General features: G+C 36.5%; 1 protein-coding gene across 3 annotated transcripts in view; it reads left to right on the forward strand.

Moving 5' to 3' along the window:
* ENTREP2 (endosomal transmembrane epsin interactor 2) overlaps window positions 1-19,122 on the forward strand; it is a 101,430-nt gene that overhangs the window by 37,649 nt on the left and 44,659 nt on the right. For all 3 annotated transcript variants that reach the window (XM_054169169.1, XM_054169168.1, XM_054169170.1), the window contains exon 2: window positions 1,006-1,062. In XM_054169169.1, the coding sequence (XP_054025144.1) occupies window positions 1,006-1,062 (57 nt within the window). The remainder of the gene's footprint in view (window positions 1-1,005; window positions 1,063-19,122) is intronic.

Raw genomic sequence — 19,122 nt, forward strand, 5'->3', positions numbered from 1 at the left:
AATAATGTTCTGCACAACTGCAACAGCTGTGGATATTAAGTTGTGAAATATGTTTGAGATGTTCTCGCAGTATGACTGTCTGCACAGTAGACATAGTGAAAGTTTAAAAGTGAGCACTGCAGAGCACCACAACTCCATATAACCAACAGCTCTTTCCCTGATACATCAGCAAACAATTTCCAACCTGATTCCCAATACAGTGTGCATTGCATAGGCAGTAGCTAGATACAGATGCATTTTTACTTACACGCTACTGTTACTCTGCCTAAAAGGTTGCTAATCAAGCATGACATAGTAAGAATAGTGGCTTTCTGGCATGTGAATTCCAACGAACTCTGAGAATAATTTCAGGGAAAAGGATATTTATTAGCTACTGGGCTTCCTCCCTTTTGAATATCAAAGATCTGTAGAGAGCAATAATGATATTAGAGCTTATTATAATACACTGTAGATGTATCCAGGTTAGAATTTGCTGACTTTTATCTTGTAGTAGAGAGGGTAATGTATCTGCACACTAAATACAGTATTAAAATGAATCTATGTGGGCTTTTTCAAGTAGTGTGGTTGATTGAGTGACTGGGTGGAACAAAATAAAAAAGCCCAACCAACCAACCAAACACTTTTGCTGATTTAGCAGGATACCCTGGATGATCTTGCCAGGGTATTTTTACTCCCCTTTTTGTGAGCCAATTTTTGATGATGATTGGAGACCTAAACATTCTCCTTGAGTGCTGGTAACCTATGGGGCTTGGAGAGATAACATTAGAAGATTTGTTGTAACCTGATCAGAACTAAACTGGATCTCACAGCTATACTGGAATTTGTTTGAACAACAGCTTAGTATTTTATTGAGAATAAAATGAAAACACTATCTTTTAAAGAGTTTATTTCCAGCTCTCTGTCAGTACACAACCTGACTGTGTATTAAGTTTCATCGTAATTTACTATTTTTTAATGACATGTCTAAACGCTGTGTCTCTTTGGTGACTCTGCTCTTTCTTACAGGTGCTGTTGTCAGGATTGATTGGTGTTGTTTCATGGAAGAGACCCCTTTCACTTGTGGTGAGTAGCAATGTGGCTTTGTGTTATACAGATGCTAAGTAAAGTGAATTAAAGAATTCTGGGCAAGTAACTGCCAGCAGTTTCGTTTTTATTTAGAAGCCTAATAGCCTCTGGGGATGGTATTCCAGTGCTGTTATGTATCCTAATATTTATAAACAGTAAAAAATTTGGAGTTAGATAGTTTATGTAATACAATATCAAGGTGACAGTAGTATTTTTATTCTGTCTCTGTTTAAGTCTTGGAGAGGCATAGTGTTTCTTATGTGTCAAAGAATGCAGATATCTACTGCCCCTTCCTTGCCATTGTTACAGTTCTGTCTTGGTTTTAAAACTGGTAGCATGTGGTTTAAAAATTTACATCCAAGAACCATTGGATAACCATACTGCTCATTGGATAACCGTATATGCTCAAAGAAAGGCAGCAGTCATACTATAGTTGATGGTATGAAATGAAAAACATCTGAAAATAGCATTGCTGTGAAGTAGATAGGCTCTATAATGCATTATGGCTTGTATTAATAGATGCTAATGAGATGTTGTTTTCAGTATGTTTTTAGTTATATAATTTGAAAGTCGCTGTTGTTCTAGACAAAGAGACTGTTGGTCTGCATTTGTATTTGCATTTAACTTAACTTGCCTTAACCAATTACCTGGGTTGCAAAAATGCATATTCCAAATTAATAGCTATTCTTCATGTACAAAACAATTTTCAGCTACATTATGTATTCTGTTGTGAGATTCATGTAGTTAATTAATAATGAAAAATGATTTATGCTTTGTATATGCACGCTAATAGAGTTCCAATTAGCCTAGCAATACAAAGCAGTATGAGATTCAAATAAGTCTTACTAAAAAGGTGAGATGACTATCACTAAGGTTGTATTAGCAGGTAAATGTTGCCTTTGAAGAAGTGTGCATGCATAACATAGTAACATATGTAACATCTGTAAAATAATTAATACTAGATAGCCTCAATACTAGATAGTCCCAAAATAAAACACTAATGAAGAAAAGAGTAACAGATGAAATAAAAACCTGTATTAATAACAATAAAGCTAATTAGGACTTCAGATAATTATTTCAGTATTATGAACTAAAGAAGTAGTGTTAGGCCTTCTGATGTTTATTTTTTTAACTTTGCCTTCACATAATTCGCTTTTCATTGTTTTTAAAGGACAGATTGAGTTTGTAGTGATTCAGTGACTGGTGTTTTCACCAACAGATGAACTCTGTATGATGTAGAAAGCTGCCTGAGGGTGAGATACATGTGTCCAAAATGAGGTTGAAGGGAAACAAATTAGTGGAACTAATGAGGGCCCACAAGAAAGGCAGCAGCCAGATTCATGGGTTAAAATATAAAACAACAACAAACAAACAGACAAAACCCCAAACCAAAAACTACACACACACACAAAAACCCAACCAAAAAAAACCCCAAACAAAAATTTTTAGTCAGCACTGGTTAGCAGAGAGAGCTTTCACATTAGAACCTATCTAAGGACTGATATGCCATGAATGAGTAGTCATCAAGTGAAAATATTCAGAATTTCTCAGACTTTTCTATTTTTTTTTAAACCATACAATCAATGAATGTGTATGTGAGAATACTTGGACAGGATGCAAGTGGTCATTTAGTTGCCCCAGTATTTTTCTGGCTGTTTCTCGGCAGCAGCAGGAACATGCTGTTTTGTTTCCTGGTGGTTGTCAAAAGGGAAGCGAAGAGCCCCCAAGTGCTGTTTTCTCTTAGTCTTTGTATGTTTGCAGTGTTGCTTAGAGTAATACCATATATCTCTAGGTAAAGATTAAATTTCTTCTCAGCATTATAACCAATAGCTGGTATACTTGGGTTTATTCCAATATATTTTATTCTACTCTACCATATGGACTTTGTTAATAGTAGTTTTCTACCTAGTACCTTGGAATGCTACCTCTTTGATTGAATGAAAATAGTAGAGTTGTATAGTATTAGAAATATGTCAAAAGAAAAAGTTCTCCTCAGTGTTTGGTACCCACATCTCATTTCACTTTCATTTGTGTTATACTTTACTGTTCATAGAGTACAAATCCTAAAACTAAAATAATTTCTTTGAACTGAGTGCTTGTACAACTGTGAAATCAAACTAAACCTGCGATGTTTAAAAACAGTTGCTCATGAGCAACTGTAATAGCTGCTTACATTATTGGAATTAACAGTATTCATGCATCCGAAATGTTGTTCAGGCCTCCCAAGGCTTCGCTGCTTTGATTCCTGACACTTGCATATTATTATTTCATCTAGGCTTTCAGATACCGATTTGTTCAGAGAAATGTAAAGTGTCATGGTCAGTATCATTCAAGGAAATAAATATAAAAGGGAAGAAATAGTAAATGAAAGCCTAATATTCTCATAAGAGTTCACCTTCCAAGAGTAAGCTTAGTGCTCGAGTCAAATCCTAATTGTTTCTCTTCTATATTTCTGTATTGGTGCTTTGTGGTGGCATAATTGGAGGAATAGGGAACAGGTGTGGTTTTTTCCCTTCTGTGGGATCAAGCTGTGCAATGGCCAGTCCTCATGGTTTTGCTGTGGCTACATAATACCTGTTTTCCGTTGTTGAATTGTTAATACCTTTTAGCAGTTGGAACCAGGTGCACAGGATGACTATTTGTTCTGATTAAGAAATTAATACTGTATAAGAGCTCATAGCACAGAGTACCATCAACATGCCAGCAAGTTGTAGTTCTTGTCATCTGCGTATACAATACATATGCAAAATATGTATGATCAATAATTACCTTTTAACAGATTATAAATAACTATTGATTACAATATACATCTCTTTTTGTTGCATTATCTTACCATATCTGGCCTTGCAAAGAGCAAGAACAAAAGAAAGCAAGCTTTATCATTTGAGGCTATAAATAAAGTGTTACGAAATTAAACGATATACCATTTCTGATATTCTTAAAACTGATGAAACTGATACTATTTTAAGGTGCCAGTTTCCTGCTTGTTTTGGATTTGAGACTAACATAAGGTTGGTAACACAGCAGTGCTTTGGCTATCATTGAGCAGTACTTGCACAGTGTCTAGGTTTTCTCTTTTTCCCACTCTGCATCACTTGCCTCGTGTTTTTTCCTTGCTCCTTCCTTTGTTTATTGAACTGCATCTATCACAACCCACAGGTTTTTTCACTTTTGCTCTTCTGGTTCTCTTCCTGTCCTGTTGGAAGTGGGACTGAGTGAGTGGCTGTGGCGGTGCTTCACCACTGGCCTGGGTCAGCCTCTCATAGTAGTGATTCTCATTTGCTTGTTGCTGTATTCATATAATTCTTTTCACATATGCAGTGTCCTTTTTTTGCAAAGGTATTGTTTTCTGCAGGCAAAAAGGGGAAGTCAAGAAGCAATAAACACAAACAGTAGTTCATCACCCATCACCTTATATCTTACCAGAAATGTAAACACATTAGGGAAATTTTACTGCAATGTTAATGTGAAGGAACTTGATTACACATAGAAGTTCTCATGTTCAGGTGTCTTTGCCTAGCTGAGTTATCTGAAGAATTAACCAGATATAGCAGTTTGAGGCTGTGGGTGCCTTTAGGGCCACAGAGTTTCATTAATTTATGTGAAATTCATTGCTCACCACCTAGCTATCAGTTGCTTGTATCCCCAAATGCCATATATATATGTATGGAACGCATATATATCCGTTGTCAAGCTAATCAGGATTCACATTTACCAGAGGACACACCTAGGCATTAAAGAACTTGTTTATGCATTAATTTTGAACAGTGTTTTCCTTACAAATTCAAGTATTTCCTTATTAAGCTTTTGGTATTTTTAATTTTAATTGAGGGAGAGGTTGCATAGCTCCTGAGGTTGAATTACCTTGTACAAAACTTCAAACTGTGTGGCAAGCTTAGTTTGCTGTAACAGCCTATGATAAAAATCTGTTTGTCTGAAGGAGATTAATTTAGCCTCTGAGTTGAGTGGAAAGCTCCTGTGTTGCCATCTGGGTTCTGAATGATCACAGAAAAATATTTTTATGTATCTGAAAGCTTTTAAAATAAACTTACAAATTTTTTTAAACTTTTTTTTTTTTCCTGGGAACAGAAATGTAATTTTTTTTAATGTCTGTGAATATTACGCGATACTTATTAATGCATTATTAGCATTTAAAAGTGTTTCCTATGAAAGCACATTCCAGATATAGTTCCATGCAGCCATGAAAATGCAGACCTGTGCATATAACTTTAATAACTGGCCTAAGTATAAAGGCTGAAAAATCTGGTCTGTACATTCGTTTTTCTGCGTGTTTTCTGATTCTTGTAGCTTAAATGGAAGGAGACACTGTTTTCAATGCATTGTGCCTTGCAGTGAGACGATGCTTCATGCTTTTTTTGTTTGTGTGGGTTTTTTCCCTCATTTTTTAAAGTAGATAGGATTTTCATAATTTAAGAAAAATAAAAGAGGAGCTGTCTGAAATGCATGCTGTTCAACCTGCACATCAGGCTGTGCAAAGTAGACTGCCCTTTAGTAAGAATCAGTCAAATGCTGAACTGCCTTTATTAGAAAACATCTTGGGCCAGCTTAGTAGTTCATTGCAAGATGAGAGATTTGAAAAACTAAAATTAAATCTTCCTTTCTTTCTTTCTTCCTTTTTTTTTCCGTTTCACTGAGTAAAATCAACTACATCTTCCATACCAGAGTTTTGCAGTTTCTGATAAACTTGGATAATGGTTGAATGGTGAATATTGCTTTCAAAAAGAAACTTGGAAAGCTGCGATGACTTCTACTTGCAAAGCAAATCCAAAGGTGCTGTGATGATTCAAAGCTGTAAATTTGGTTCAGACCTAGTATGGACCCAGGCTTTGAAAGGGAGAGCAGAGTATTTTTCTTTACTCTCTTCTCTAGGAGCATGGAAGGAAAATACTCAGGTTTGAGGAAGCTGGATGCTAAATGAAGGGGAAGAGAAAGGCAGAAGACTAGGACAGGAAGGGGGAATTAAAATGTGAGTCTGGCAACATGGAGGAGACTGAGATCAAAAGGTGATGAGGAGAACAGGGCCTATGTGAGCAGGGAGGGGTAAACCAAAAGTATATCAATAAGAAATCACACAATGTAATTTGGTTTTTCCTATGTGATTTTTAATTACACTACCATAAGCAACGTAACTAATTAATTCTGACTTAAAATAGATTTGTCTCTTAGGTTTGAATAACATCAGCAAAGAAAGTGTGAGCAGAAAAACAATATTTTCCTACAGTTGAGACGCAGTTAAGTTTTCTTGGTCTCTTACCTTCCTCTTCTCCCCCTCACTGGGATCCAGTTGTATATAGCACTAACATGTCTATACTGCTGTAGTAACCAAACCAAATCAACTGTCTTTTCACAGTACTCCAATGTGACTACAGTTATACTAGAAGTTTGTGAGACTGTATATAAAAATGAAGTTAATGCATTTATTGATCGCTCTACTCCAGATTACATGAATTTCAAAGCAAATTTGAAATGTATTTCTGTTTCTGTCAAAGTTTCTGTTTGAGAATCTGCTTGCGATACCTGACAGAGTAGTTAAACCTGAATGATTTATATTTGGTTTTAGTGAATTCTTTCTCTCTCTCTCTTTTTTTTTTTTTTCTTTTTTTTTTTTTTTAATAACAAATTTCCACCAAACCAGGCTAGTGAATAGCAAATTGTGAAGCCTTTTCAATAGGCTGGTAACTATCATTCTTTCATTCCTGCTCCTTCCTTACTCCCAGGGTTGTATGCACCTTTCCTAAGCTGATTCTACTAACTGTGCCAGCAATCTGTGCTAGACTTCTTGAGAGAAATACAAGTACTTGCCATTTATCTGGCTACATTCTGACACCTCATATGAAATGCATGGCAGAAACCATGGATCTATTTTGTGTGTTCTCCTGCTGAATTTTGGTGTTGAGATGTTCCAAGGAAGGCATTTTTAGTTCACTGAATGCCGGTCTTTGACTGGTGTCTAGTGAAAAGTGAAGCTGTAGGAGAGAACAGAAAACACCTGCAACTGAACAGGTCTGCTTTAGGCATCCTTAGCCACATCCTGGTTGAGCCCTTCCCAGAAAAAGTTTTTATTTTTCTGTCTTTTCTCAGCTTCTGGTAGCAGTTAACGTTTTAGTAGTAGCAGGACAACCACAGTGTTTAATTTTCATTAGGGTTTTTTTTTGCTCTATGCATGTTTTAATGTCAAAATACTTGAAGAAATAACCAACCCTGTAACAAATTAATGGGGATTTCTTAGGGTTTAGTTAAACAGATTACCTTGATGAATAACACAACTGGGTAAGATTTATAAATGTTTTATATAGATGTGCTATATTTAGCAACTAGGTTTGGCTGTACTTGTGCTGGTTTTTGTGTTTTCTTTTTCTGTAGAGATCCAAGTGATCAGATTTTACTAGATCATTTCTCAGAAAGCAAATTTTAAAGATGCTTGTAAAAGATGCATGTAATTTTCCTTGTGCGTATGCAGGAGCAAATCTAGCGCTGTTTGCACAGTTACTGAGAAAATGGAAGTTATCTGATCAATCACACTTGCACAGTCCAGCTTGAATTTCGATATTTATGATCGGTCTGTGGAAATTAGTGACATACAGTATATATTCTTTACAGTGCATTAACACAGTAAACCAAATTATGTTTCTTCCAAAACATGGACAGTGACATTAAGCTGAATTTTTGTCTTAGGTTAAAGTGCTACAGCATCTGGATGCCTGTTTGGTCTTTTGCTGATGGCCTGTTGATGCCTTTTCTGATGCTGTGCATGGATCATAAATTGAGTTTCTCCTAGACAGAGAGTAACTAGGTGGCTAGAAAGTAGTGTGTCAGATATGATGAACTTTCCTATCTTAATCCTTGTGAGAGATGTTTGTGCCTTAAATCAGAGGATTTTGAATGGTTTGTATATTTTCCTTTCCAGAATGGTCCTTTCTGAAGTTTTATTAGTTTGGGTCACTGTTCCTGAATTGTTTCCTTTTTTCTTTAAAGCTGCATTTCAGCAGTCTTTGTTGACAAATGTTAAGGGCTGCACCCTTGTGCAACTTCAAGTTACCAAAAAGAAGAGCTTTTACATGTGCTCACACTTGTGCATGAAATGAGGAAGACAGAGGTTGATTGGAATTTCCACCTCTCCTTCCCTTAGAGTTGTTTTCCCATTGTATGAACTGCTGGTTTAGGCTGTGGATTAATGCCTCTTGTTGGACTGAGTAGGGTGTCTAGAAAGCATGGTCTTTAAAGTCTGCAATTAGATATTTTGTAAGCTCTGATTATATTCAGGCACTAAATTGTTTTTTGCATGTAGATTAACATAAGCATCTCACCTTTTGTGCTTTTTCTCCTTAAGACTGTCAATTGCTTTCTTTTATAGCATGTAGAAACAACTAACAGAAAAACCTTCTGCCAGTGCCATTTCATTAGTATACACCTGGCAGAACAGGGAGATGAAAACACAGGAAGTAAATCTAAGAAACTTCTATAAAGGGGGAGTAAAGGTGTCACAGAGTGAAGCATCTATTTAGAATGAATATTATATGTCCTCTTTTGTAGCTTAACACTTCTTAAAGTGTTTTTCTTGAGTGGGTCTGTCTGTCTGCATCTCTCTGTTACTCTTTCTACAAAGGCTGCCTGTTCCTGGGTCCAGCTGTCATCCATGCCAGAATCTAGACTCCTCTGCTGAGCATCCATCTGCTAATTAGTGGCAAAATTTTAAAAGACCACAAGGAGCTTTTCCTGAAGAGTGAAAAAACACTGCTGGGGCATAACAGTTGCCCCTTCCTAAACAAGCACATCTTAATTACCCTTACACGGACCCTTCTACTCCCCATCTGCTCCTATTGCATCCTGTTGCCATAGCAGCAGTTAATGCTAGCGATAGGAAATGGTCACGGTTCCAGCATCATTGCGGCTGCTTATAATGAAGAGTGTGGTATGGGTGCTACATTTGCCTCTTACCAGTCTGTCAGTAATTCCCCTGTTCTCACACACTTTCTAAATATATCTGCTAATGGTTCTTCCATCTCATTTGCTCCTTCTTTTAGAAATGCAGGTTGCATCCCATCTGGTCTGGAATTTTTGGCAGCTTTTGCAGTCTTAATTTCTTCAGCTCTTCCTTGGTGTGAGTCTGTTTAGGATTTCTTCCTCCCTGGTAAATTAATCCTGGTTTCTGACATCTATCTCACTGCCTTTGAGGAAAACAAGTTTGTTTAGGGATGTCTCTATCTGTCTTTCAGTAAACCAGTTCATTCTTTGAAGTCATTGCTATTATTCAGATTTTGTTTATAAACTGGAAATTACATTCATATTATAATCTTTATGGTCAGCATTTTATGAATGTAGCAATTTGCTTTTTAATATAAATGAGTGACTGATATCAGAAATCAGCAGGAAAACGTTCATACATTTTGATGTGCTATTAGAAAATGTATGAAAGTCAGTATTTGCATTTTATTGGAAAAACAAAATATTTGCTTCTTGTTAAGAGAGTTGTGTTTGTAATAGGAAAATGTATACTGGTTTTGACTTTTTCAGACAGTAGAGAAAACAAAAAAAAACCAAAGAATGGTCCTTCCATTTAGAAGTGGAAGCAACAGTATAAAGGGGTGTATGTATGTGTGTGTGTGTGTGTGTGTGTGTGTATATATATATATATGGAGAGCTGGAGTGGTCACAGTGGAGGAATGAAAAGTCATTTTGCACACACTGCTGAGTCATGCAGGAAAGGGAGGGAGAGCTGGCAATTTGATGCTGCTCTGTATATCTTAGTACAGACAATCCCTCTGCTGATAAGTCCTTTTTAATTTAACTGTTACTCAGAACAGGTAATTCATGTAATTTCCCATATCCTCCCAGTATAGGATTTTCTTCCATCATAGTCTGTGTTACAATAACATAAATTAAACCATGCTTCTAATCTAGGAAAAGAAGATTGTAATTTTATGTTTTACCCACGTGTGTAAAGGCAAAATGGGTGACTATGTTTTTCATCTTAATTTGGATAACTGAATTAAAGCTTCATATGTATAGTATCAACAGAACTGGCTAGTGGGGCTGCATGGAATTTATTTGTTAAACTGTGTATTTCAATTTAGAATTTGTGAAGAAACAGTAACCAGAAACTTACTTTAGATGAGATAAATAGTGAATAGAACAGAATAGAATAGGAGTAACCAGGTTGGAAAAGACCTTCGAGATGATCAAGTCCAACACCATCTAATCAACTAAACCGTGGCACCAAGCACCCCAGCCAGTCTCTTCCTAAACACCTCCAGTGATGGCAACTCCACCACCTCCCTGGGCAGCCCATTCCAATGGCCAAACACTCTTTCTGTGAAGAACTTCTTCCTAACATCCAGCCTAAACCTCCTCTGGCACAGCCTGAGACTGTGTCCTCTTGTTCTGGTGCTGGTTGCCTGGGAGAAGAGACCAACCCCCACCTGGCTACACCCTCCCTTCAGATAGTTGTAGACAGCAATAAGATCTCCTCTGAGCCTCCTCTTCTGTAGGCTAAGCAACCCCAACTCCCTCAGCCTCTCCTCATAGGGCTTGTGCTCCAAACCCATCCCCAGCTTTGTTGCCCTTCTCTGGACATGTTCCAGCAAGTCAACATCTTTCCTAAACTGGGGGGCCCAGAACTGGACACAGTATTCAAGGTGTGACCTAACCACTGCTGAGTATAGGGGCATAATGACCTCCCTGCTCCTGCTGGCCACACTATTCCTGATGCAGGCCAGGATGCCATTGGCCTTCTTGGCCACCTGGGCACACAGCTGGCTCATGTTCAGCCTACTATCGACCAATGCCCCCAGGTCCCTTTCTGCCTGGCCACTCTCCAGCTACTCTGACCCCAGCCTGTAGCACTGTTTGAAATGTTTTTATTTAAAAGGAGAATAAATATTTTCATGAAGTATTTGGGGGGTGGTAGAGATGGGGATGGATACCTCATTCTTTGTACAATTAAAACTCATGTGATTTCATTTTGTCTTAACAAATACTGAAAATGCTCATGTATTGTGGATATAACTGAGTAGTCATGGCTTGCTAACCTTGCTCACCTGACAGAAGCCTTCTTTCTTAATGATGAAAGTAAAGGTATTCTGGTATGGTAGTTTTCAGAAAGACCACACAGTTCATTAATAAGAATAATTGCACATAACTAGTTAATTGCTATTAATATTTTGGGAAAGACACATGCAAAAATATCTGTGGATCTGACCTTTACAACCTGCTTCTCTCTAATTATGCTACTGCCAGGAAGGGCTGCTTGCGTAGTCTTCTGATGCCTGTCCTTGTCAGCAGAACAACATGAGCCTTTATTTCCTCAGGGTATTCTGCTACAGATGTTATAAAAGGTTAATTTATATGGAGTAGCATTTCACCCACACTTCCGTGGAGGTGAATCCTTCAAGCAATGTGACATTTACAGGAATATATTGTTTCTATGGAAGACCCTATTATTGCAGTTGCTATGGAAGAATTAAATCAGTCTTACTAGATTTTGTTCAAAGTTGCTACATTATTTGCATATATCATAAAGTGTATTCATTTCAATTTACTGTTTTAGCTGGCTGTTTTGTTTAAATATAGATTAGTTTGGTATATACTAAACTAAGTTAGGAAAACGTCTTGCCTAACCTAACCATGGCCTGATATTATCAGCACCTTAGCATGGAATGGAAGAGTAGAAGCAAGTAAGCATGAAACCTGCAAGTTGCTGGTCACTGAGGTGGAGAGGGGGTGGTACAGAAGAGGAATAGATTGTTGTTAGGGCATGAAAAAAGTTTGAAACAGGCTGAACATCTTTTTTTGTTTGTTTGTTTTAATATCTGAATTACCTGCAAATCTAGGTCTAGAAATGTCTACTGCCATGCTAGGAATGGTAGGGAGATGATATAACCAGGAGAGCACCTAGTATTATTTGTTTGGACTAAGAACAAAAAGTTATCTGGTGCTTCATTCTCAAATTGCAACTCATGGACTCCATGAGTTGTAAGAGTCTCTATAGAGTAAGAGTAGCTTTTGCTTATGCTTCAAGGGAAAAACGCTTTGTTTACCAAGCTTCCTTCAGAATGATGCAGATGCTGACAGTGCTAATTTGCATCAAAATGTTACATGTATTTTAATATTTATACCAAGGTTTCAGCTTTCTCTTAAATTCTTTTTGACTGGGTCTAATGAGGCTATTTATTTGGAGGAAATGTAGTTTGATAATGTCTGAAATAAAATAGTTTTATATATTTTAGGATAAACCAGAATATATGTATGGTTCTTAAAGCATTAAAATCTCTAACCTGGTGCTGTGCCATAGGGCATGGAATATTCCTGCCTGCTTAATACACAACATTGCTTTAGACCTAAAGAAAATATTTATGCTCACACTTCTGATATAGGCAAAGGACATGGAATGCTGAATTAAACAGATCTGAAATGCCAGCACTTTATCAGACTTTTCTCAGCAAGTAATTTTGAAACTCTATTATTAGGCAAATAATGGGAAGTAAATTTTGTTGTTTCATGTGCACTTGCAAACCCTTATTAGTCAGCATTGCTGGTTTGATTGTCATTTTTGCATTGTAAGTTTTTTAATTCATTTTTAAATTATTCATTTAATTCTGTGATCTGTAATTAGATGAATTTTTGTATAGTATACTTTTTAACTGAATAAATTACAGGGGCAGAAAGGATCAATAAATCATGTGACCTCTTAATATAACAGTCCAAACACCCTTGATCATGAACTGTGAAACTTTCTTGCAAAATATTTTTGCATTTTTTTAACAAAGATCTATCTGACATTGCCTTTATGATGAATGCTCCATGATGCTCATAGATACAGTATTCCAGTGGGTAATAAATGTTACTAAAAATCATTGAATGAATCTGAATTTGTCATGTTTTGGCTACTTTCTTACTAGTGCTAGCTTCTCATACTTCTCTTTACTTAGCTGAAGAGCTTCACTTTTTGTTTTCTTCATAGTAGGACCTTGTGTTGGCCAGGGATATGAGACAAAGCTGTCTAGATATTCAACTATAGTGAACTGGATAGAGAAAATCAATATGCTTTTACAGCCAGTGTAATATATGAATTATAATAGATATCTTTTTAAATTGATCTAAAGGCAGGATAGACATTTTTATAGGGCTTTTATATGAATCTTTGTGTGAATCCTTTCTTGTTTGCTTTTCTCTGTAATTTTCCAAGTGGCAGCACACTTCTTTCTCTTTCACCTCGTCAGGTTTCCAACACGGTTTTTTCTGTCCTCTGTGCAACCTGGCTGCTACTGCCTGCTCTGCATGTTCCCCAAATGATTCTGTGATTCTGTGTTGATAATTTTATTTTCTGCAAAGCTTTTGAAGGGACAGTTAGAAGGGAATATATACAGACAGTTACCTTACTCAGATCTTAAAACTGCTTCATACCTATTAAGACTGTGATCACTCAGGAAAACAGGCAAGAAGAAATGTTTGTTCATCTGAAATAAGGTAGGGGAGGAATGTACAGGGCTTTGGCATATAACCTTCCCATGAGCACACTGTTAGCCATAAAAGTGAAAGGGAGACGAGCTGCTTGTCTGCATTGTGAGGAACAAGAATGCGCTTGTGTGTATTGTGGAGAAGCTGACTTCTCAGAAAAGTTTTGTGGTAATTTTCATATTGGATTCAGCACCTGGCTGATCCAACAGGTAGCTTGTGTCTATACACTAAATAATCTTAGTACTGCCACAGTAGCTGTTCTCACTTCTTAATAATGCTTGGTGCTCATATATTTTTAGGTTTGCTTCTGCATTTCTGTCAGGGAAGCGATAATTTCTGTAGAGTAAATGATAGTATTACTGCATGCAGACTGTAAGACAAAGCTTGGTGAGTAAAACAACCATGCTGCAAGTTTTTGTTCTACTTATACAACAGTTTACAGAGACAGGCTTACTTGCTTCTGGCAGTTCTTGCTGTTTGACAAATCATATATGTCTATATTAAAAATAAAAAATACAAATTAAACCACATTGAATGTATGCATACATATTTAAAGTGGTTGGGAAAAGTCTGTAGAGTCTAATGTCAAATTACAGTGTCTCAAAAACGTGCTTTTTATAGAGTGTTTCAATAACATTTTTTTAAAAAAAAAAGTTCATTCTAGAATGACTTGATGACCTTTCAGAGAACTACAGGACAGGAATTAACAGGGAAAACCAGCTTCACTAAGTATTACAAATATAGAGAATAGGCAGGTTTGCAGAAGCAAGCCTAACGTGTCAGTTCCTGTGTTTTCTAAGTGTTAGCATCTTGACCTTCAAACCACTGAAAGCCATGAAGGAAAGTAGTAATTGAAATGGCAGCCATGAAAACAAACTGTGTTTTCTACACATCTTCAAAATGAAAGTGTGAGGTATTAAATAAAAGCTTGCTTTTACAAATATGGTTTCATCTGATAAAATTTGTCACATTCCCTTTAGGAGGACTTTGCCTGTAGCAGTTTCTTCCTCCTTGTTGCAATAAGTCATTCTTCAAACTATATTTAATGCTGTTCCTTTTTACTGTGCTTCTGATTTATTCATTTGTAGTAGCTATTTTGCTTTACACATTAGTATTTTTTTTCCCTATAAATGTATCCCTTGGTATCAGACAGTGAAAATGTAGTGATGCTATGTATTTTATATAATTGCTTATGATTCAATTTTTCAGTGAGTCACCTTTTGCACACTTGTGTTTGATGTGAGGTTGTGTCTTATTTTGACTTTGAGTTCAAAATGAAAGTGCAAGCTACTCTTGGGAAAATGGCTCATCCTGGAGTGACCAATTTGTCCTTGAAACTTCTTCAAACATTCTAAGGGGCTTTGTAACAGAAAGTGTTCTATATGTGCTTTAGTCAGTAAAATAAATTAGTATTTGCCCACAAGAAGTAGTACAGTGAGATTCAACGTGTTGCCCAAAGAAACTTTTGAAGGTCATCAAGGTCAAGTTCATGAGGCTGAACCTAGAGAAATCTGTAGGAGCTCTTGATTTATGTATTCTGGTACATAAATACTTGATTCATAGTCATGCAGTAGTCAGATGCATGAGGGTACTTAGGCAGTTACACAATCTGTTCCTTTGTACATGATTGTTGCTATATCAAAAATATATGTACTTGGTATCCTATGATGTACTGCTACAGAGAAGAACTTGGAGTTATGATAAATGCTGTCTGACAAAAGTTAAATACTTGGCATTCAGCAATACACGTAAGATGCTAGGTGTTATTAGGAAAGAAATGCCGAACAAGCCATAATATCTTGTTGCCTCTGTCGCAGGTTAAACCTATGCGTTGAATGCTGAGTGTAGTTCCAATGAACTCCTCGGAAAAGCGTAAAAGTTGGCAGGAATAGTGACTCATATAGTGACTCATTGTCCAGAATAAGACAAATCCCATTTCATAAAAGGCATTACTGGCCTGGAAAAGGTCAGTAAGGCATAATTATTCACCATTTTTCTTAGCAAAAGGTGACACCAAATGAAATGGGAAGTTTTAGAACAACCAAAAAAAAAGTAATAATGATTAGGAAAGGAAAAATAAATGGTAACTACACTTTCAGTATATCCAGGCTTCTTTAGTCCTATTAAGTTCCATGGTACTCTATTTTCAGAACCATTTTTATTAAGTTTACTAAAGATAAGGCTACAAATAACTTTCTTTATAGTGGAAAGATAACATAGCCTGTTAGGGGTAGGGCTTGATTTTTTGGTAAATATGGAAGGTCTCTTATTGTGCATTGTCCCTTGTAGAGAACTGATGGTTTATTCTGTGCAGATATGTATGCTGTGATCTCATATTAAGTGTGCATGTTGGAACGATGATGTTTATACTTAAGACAGTTTTCAGAAAAGTGTAATTCAGTTAGAACCAATTTCTGTACTATTTTGTGGTGGTGAGAGAAAGTTCAATTCTGCCCCCCACAGAGAAACCATGGCAGGAGCAGATGGAAAAGCTGTATTTTTACAAGCAGGATGAAATGCGATGAATATATACACAATATACAGTATTTACAGTATATACAAAAATATACAGGAAAGAACGCAACACAGAAAACCTGCCCCTCCCTTCAACAGAGGAGGGTCTCCCCCCAAACCCCCTTTTCCCCCTTCCTTCTTTTTTCCCAAAAGAAGGGTTAGAGAGAAAAAGTAATTATTAGGGAAATTCTGTTAGTTCAAAGCATATGCTAAGGGAATAAAAAGAATTAGTTTCTTATCTCATTAGTTGAAGGTCAGCGCCAAGCACAGAAAGAGAAACAGCTGTCCAGGCAGACTGAAACAGACTGAGAGACAAACTGAACTAAAACTAAAGATCCCTAAGTTACATTGCTACTGATCTACCAATGGAAATTCATTTAGAACTATCTTTGTTTTTCCTTTTTACACCAAAACATTCAGCCAGAGTGGTTCAGTAGCTGTCCTTCTTAAAGGCATAGCCTAAAACTGTCACATATTTAAATGGGTTAATTCTTGCCAAATTTCATTTTGCTTTCTTTAGCCAGTATCTGTCCAAACATTATCCTTCAGTATCTTGCAAAAGTATTTTGCAGAAGGTTGTTAGTGCAGAAATAATCAAGGTTTATCAGAGCATTTGTGATAATTAAACCTTTTCCTTTTGATTAGGATCATCTTTTCTAATAATCCTTGTTTACTGGAAAGGTCACATCACAAGAGAACTTCCAGAGGAATGCATATGTTTGTTACAGTTGAACTGATAGCATTAGGCTAACAGAAGCTGCTAACTACCTCCTTGTTAGAATCCCAGCATGTAGCATTTTCATTTGTAGACTCATGCATGGTGGGTGCTCTTTCTTGGTGTTACTCATTTTAAGCAATTAAGAAGCAGAGGTTATTGTGAATACCCAACGCATGGTTCCTTTTTTCCAAGGACACAGAAATTACTGAAAGGCTAATTTTCCACTGTTCCTTGTTTCAAAAGTCATTCACCTTTGAATTAATTCTACTGAAGAACATAAAAAAATCTTCTGTGATCCTAGATGTCTTGTCTTTTATTCATGCTTTGTTTGGTGATCTGATCAGTCAGATGAAGACCCAGATAGATAGAAGACCTAGCAAAGAAGTCTCTAGAGGTAAATCCTGAATAATATAACACAATATACTTAGTTTCTTTACCCCAAAAGGCAGTGTACCTACCTCAGTGTCCTGCTTTCTGACTAGGTGCTATCAAGAAAATTAACTCTATCCCAGCCAAAACCAGTACTGGCAAACATTTTTATCTATATAATAAACCTTGGTTGTCCCTGGGAGCAAAACATAGTGGAAGTACTTCAAAGCATTTGTAATGCTTCAAGGAAAAAAAAAAATTAAAAATGCACAAAAATCATAATTATGTGGAATATGTATATTGTATATATTATTCAAAGAAACAATAGAATTATGATACTCTTTTGCTGTATTCATCTTAATGCTTTATATTCCTTTTTTATGCTTACAAGGTATCAGAAAAGGGGAGGAGATCAAGCAGTTGTATTAGTCAAGAATGAGAGTGTTGTGAGCAGCAGGACTGTGTGTGATCTGCAATCTCTTGTTTTTCTTCATTGTTGCTGCTAAAAGAATGAAATAGGCCAGTGCATTTGTTTTGCTTAGTAGCAAAATAATCTTCATAAATATTGGTGACTGGCATTCTGGTCAATTCCTGAAGGCTTGTTACTCCACTGGTTTATATCAACATGAAAACTCTTGTTTTGCAATTCTCCACCAGCATAACTGGTAAGGTTACTTGGTATTGCTATTCTTCCAATCATATGTCCTTCATCGGTGTCTTTCAGGAGTACAGCAAAGATATTCTATTGGGCTCTGGCCTCAGCCTCCATTTGCACTGGAAAAGTTCTTCTCCTTTTGGTGGAGAGCTGCTGTGAAAGCCTGGTTTTAAGTAGCTTTATTCCTAAAGACCCAAGCTATGGTAAGACCAGGAGAACCTATTTAGTGTAGGTAACATAGGAGATCCTATTTAGAATAACATGAACCTTGAAATAATTGAACCCCCCAAAAATGAAAGAACCATACTAAGGTCATGAAAAGAATTAAGCTAGATTTTTATTCCAGATGCAAGATGAAATCTCAAATGTTATAAGTTGTTATATCACTTCAACTCATTGCCTCCAAGTCAAACTAATGAGTTCTGTAGAATTAGTTTAGAACTATGGTTACAGTTAAGTAGGAAGTCTTATTAGCATTTCTTCTAATGAATGTTTTGTGCAGGCTGTCATCTGTGGCTTCAAATAACACTGCTTGCATCACGTCATAATGAAGCAATTGGCTTAATTTTATATGTACTAATTCTTGGTGGCTCTAAAGCTTTTTGAATTGAGTAGTATTAATGCATCTTTCTGAATTATGGGATTATTTTTGTCTTGTTGATATATTGTAGCTAGAAAAGTAAGGAATATAATACTGTATTTTAAAGTGGCATTAACATGTCATAGCCTTTCAATGTCTGACACTTAATTTTGTGTTTCCTGCAGTGTAAGCTCTCACTCTTAGTCATCTTACGCTCTTTACAAATAGTTCCATACATCTCCTGCAAGTATGTCACACTGAGCTCACAGAGCAAACATTCAGTACCTCACTTTCTGAGCAACATTTCAGTGTGGAATTAGATGTACTGAATTGAATGAATAATGTATATCTGACAAACAGCACTCTTTCTAACAAAGAACACTCCTTGCAGATATGTTTGTCTTTACTGCTTTACTCATGCCAACGTTAGAAAAGATTGATTTGTGATAAAAGGATTAAGCTCAGTGAATGTGTTTGGGTTTGTTTTTATGCCTGCTAATGCGGTAATTGGTATTTCTATACATCCCTTTCTCTGTTGTGGCTTCCAGTATAGTGGTGCACTGCATCAGAAGTTGTGATAATAGGATAAGAATGTCCTATTCCATCAGTGGAAAGTGGTTTTGGTATTTAACTCAGAGGTGTTAAGAAAACATATTGGAAGTACTTAAATATATTTTATTAGGCTCTGTATGCTCTGCAAGGTAGATGCAAAAGGCTTGCATAGGACCCTTCTTTCCCTTCTAA

This window comes from Dryobates pubescens, chromosome 17 (genome assembly GCF_014839835.1).
Source record: "Dryobates pubescens isolate bDryPub1 chromosome 17, bDryPub1.pri, whole genome shotgun sequence".
In the NCBI taxonomy this organism is placed as follows: Eukaryota; Metazoa; Chordata; class Aves; order Piciformes; family Picidae; genus Dryobates; species Dryobates pubescens.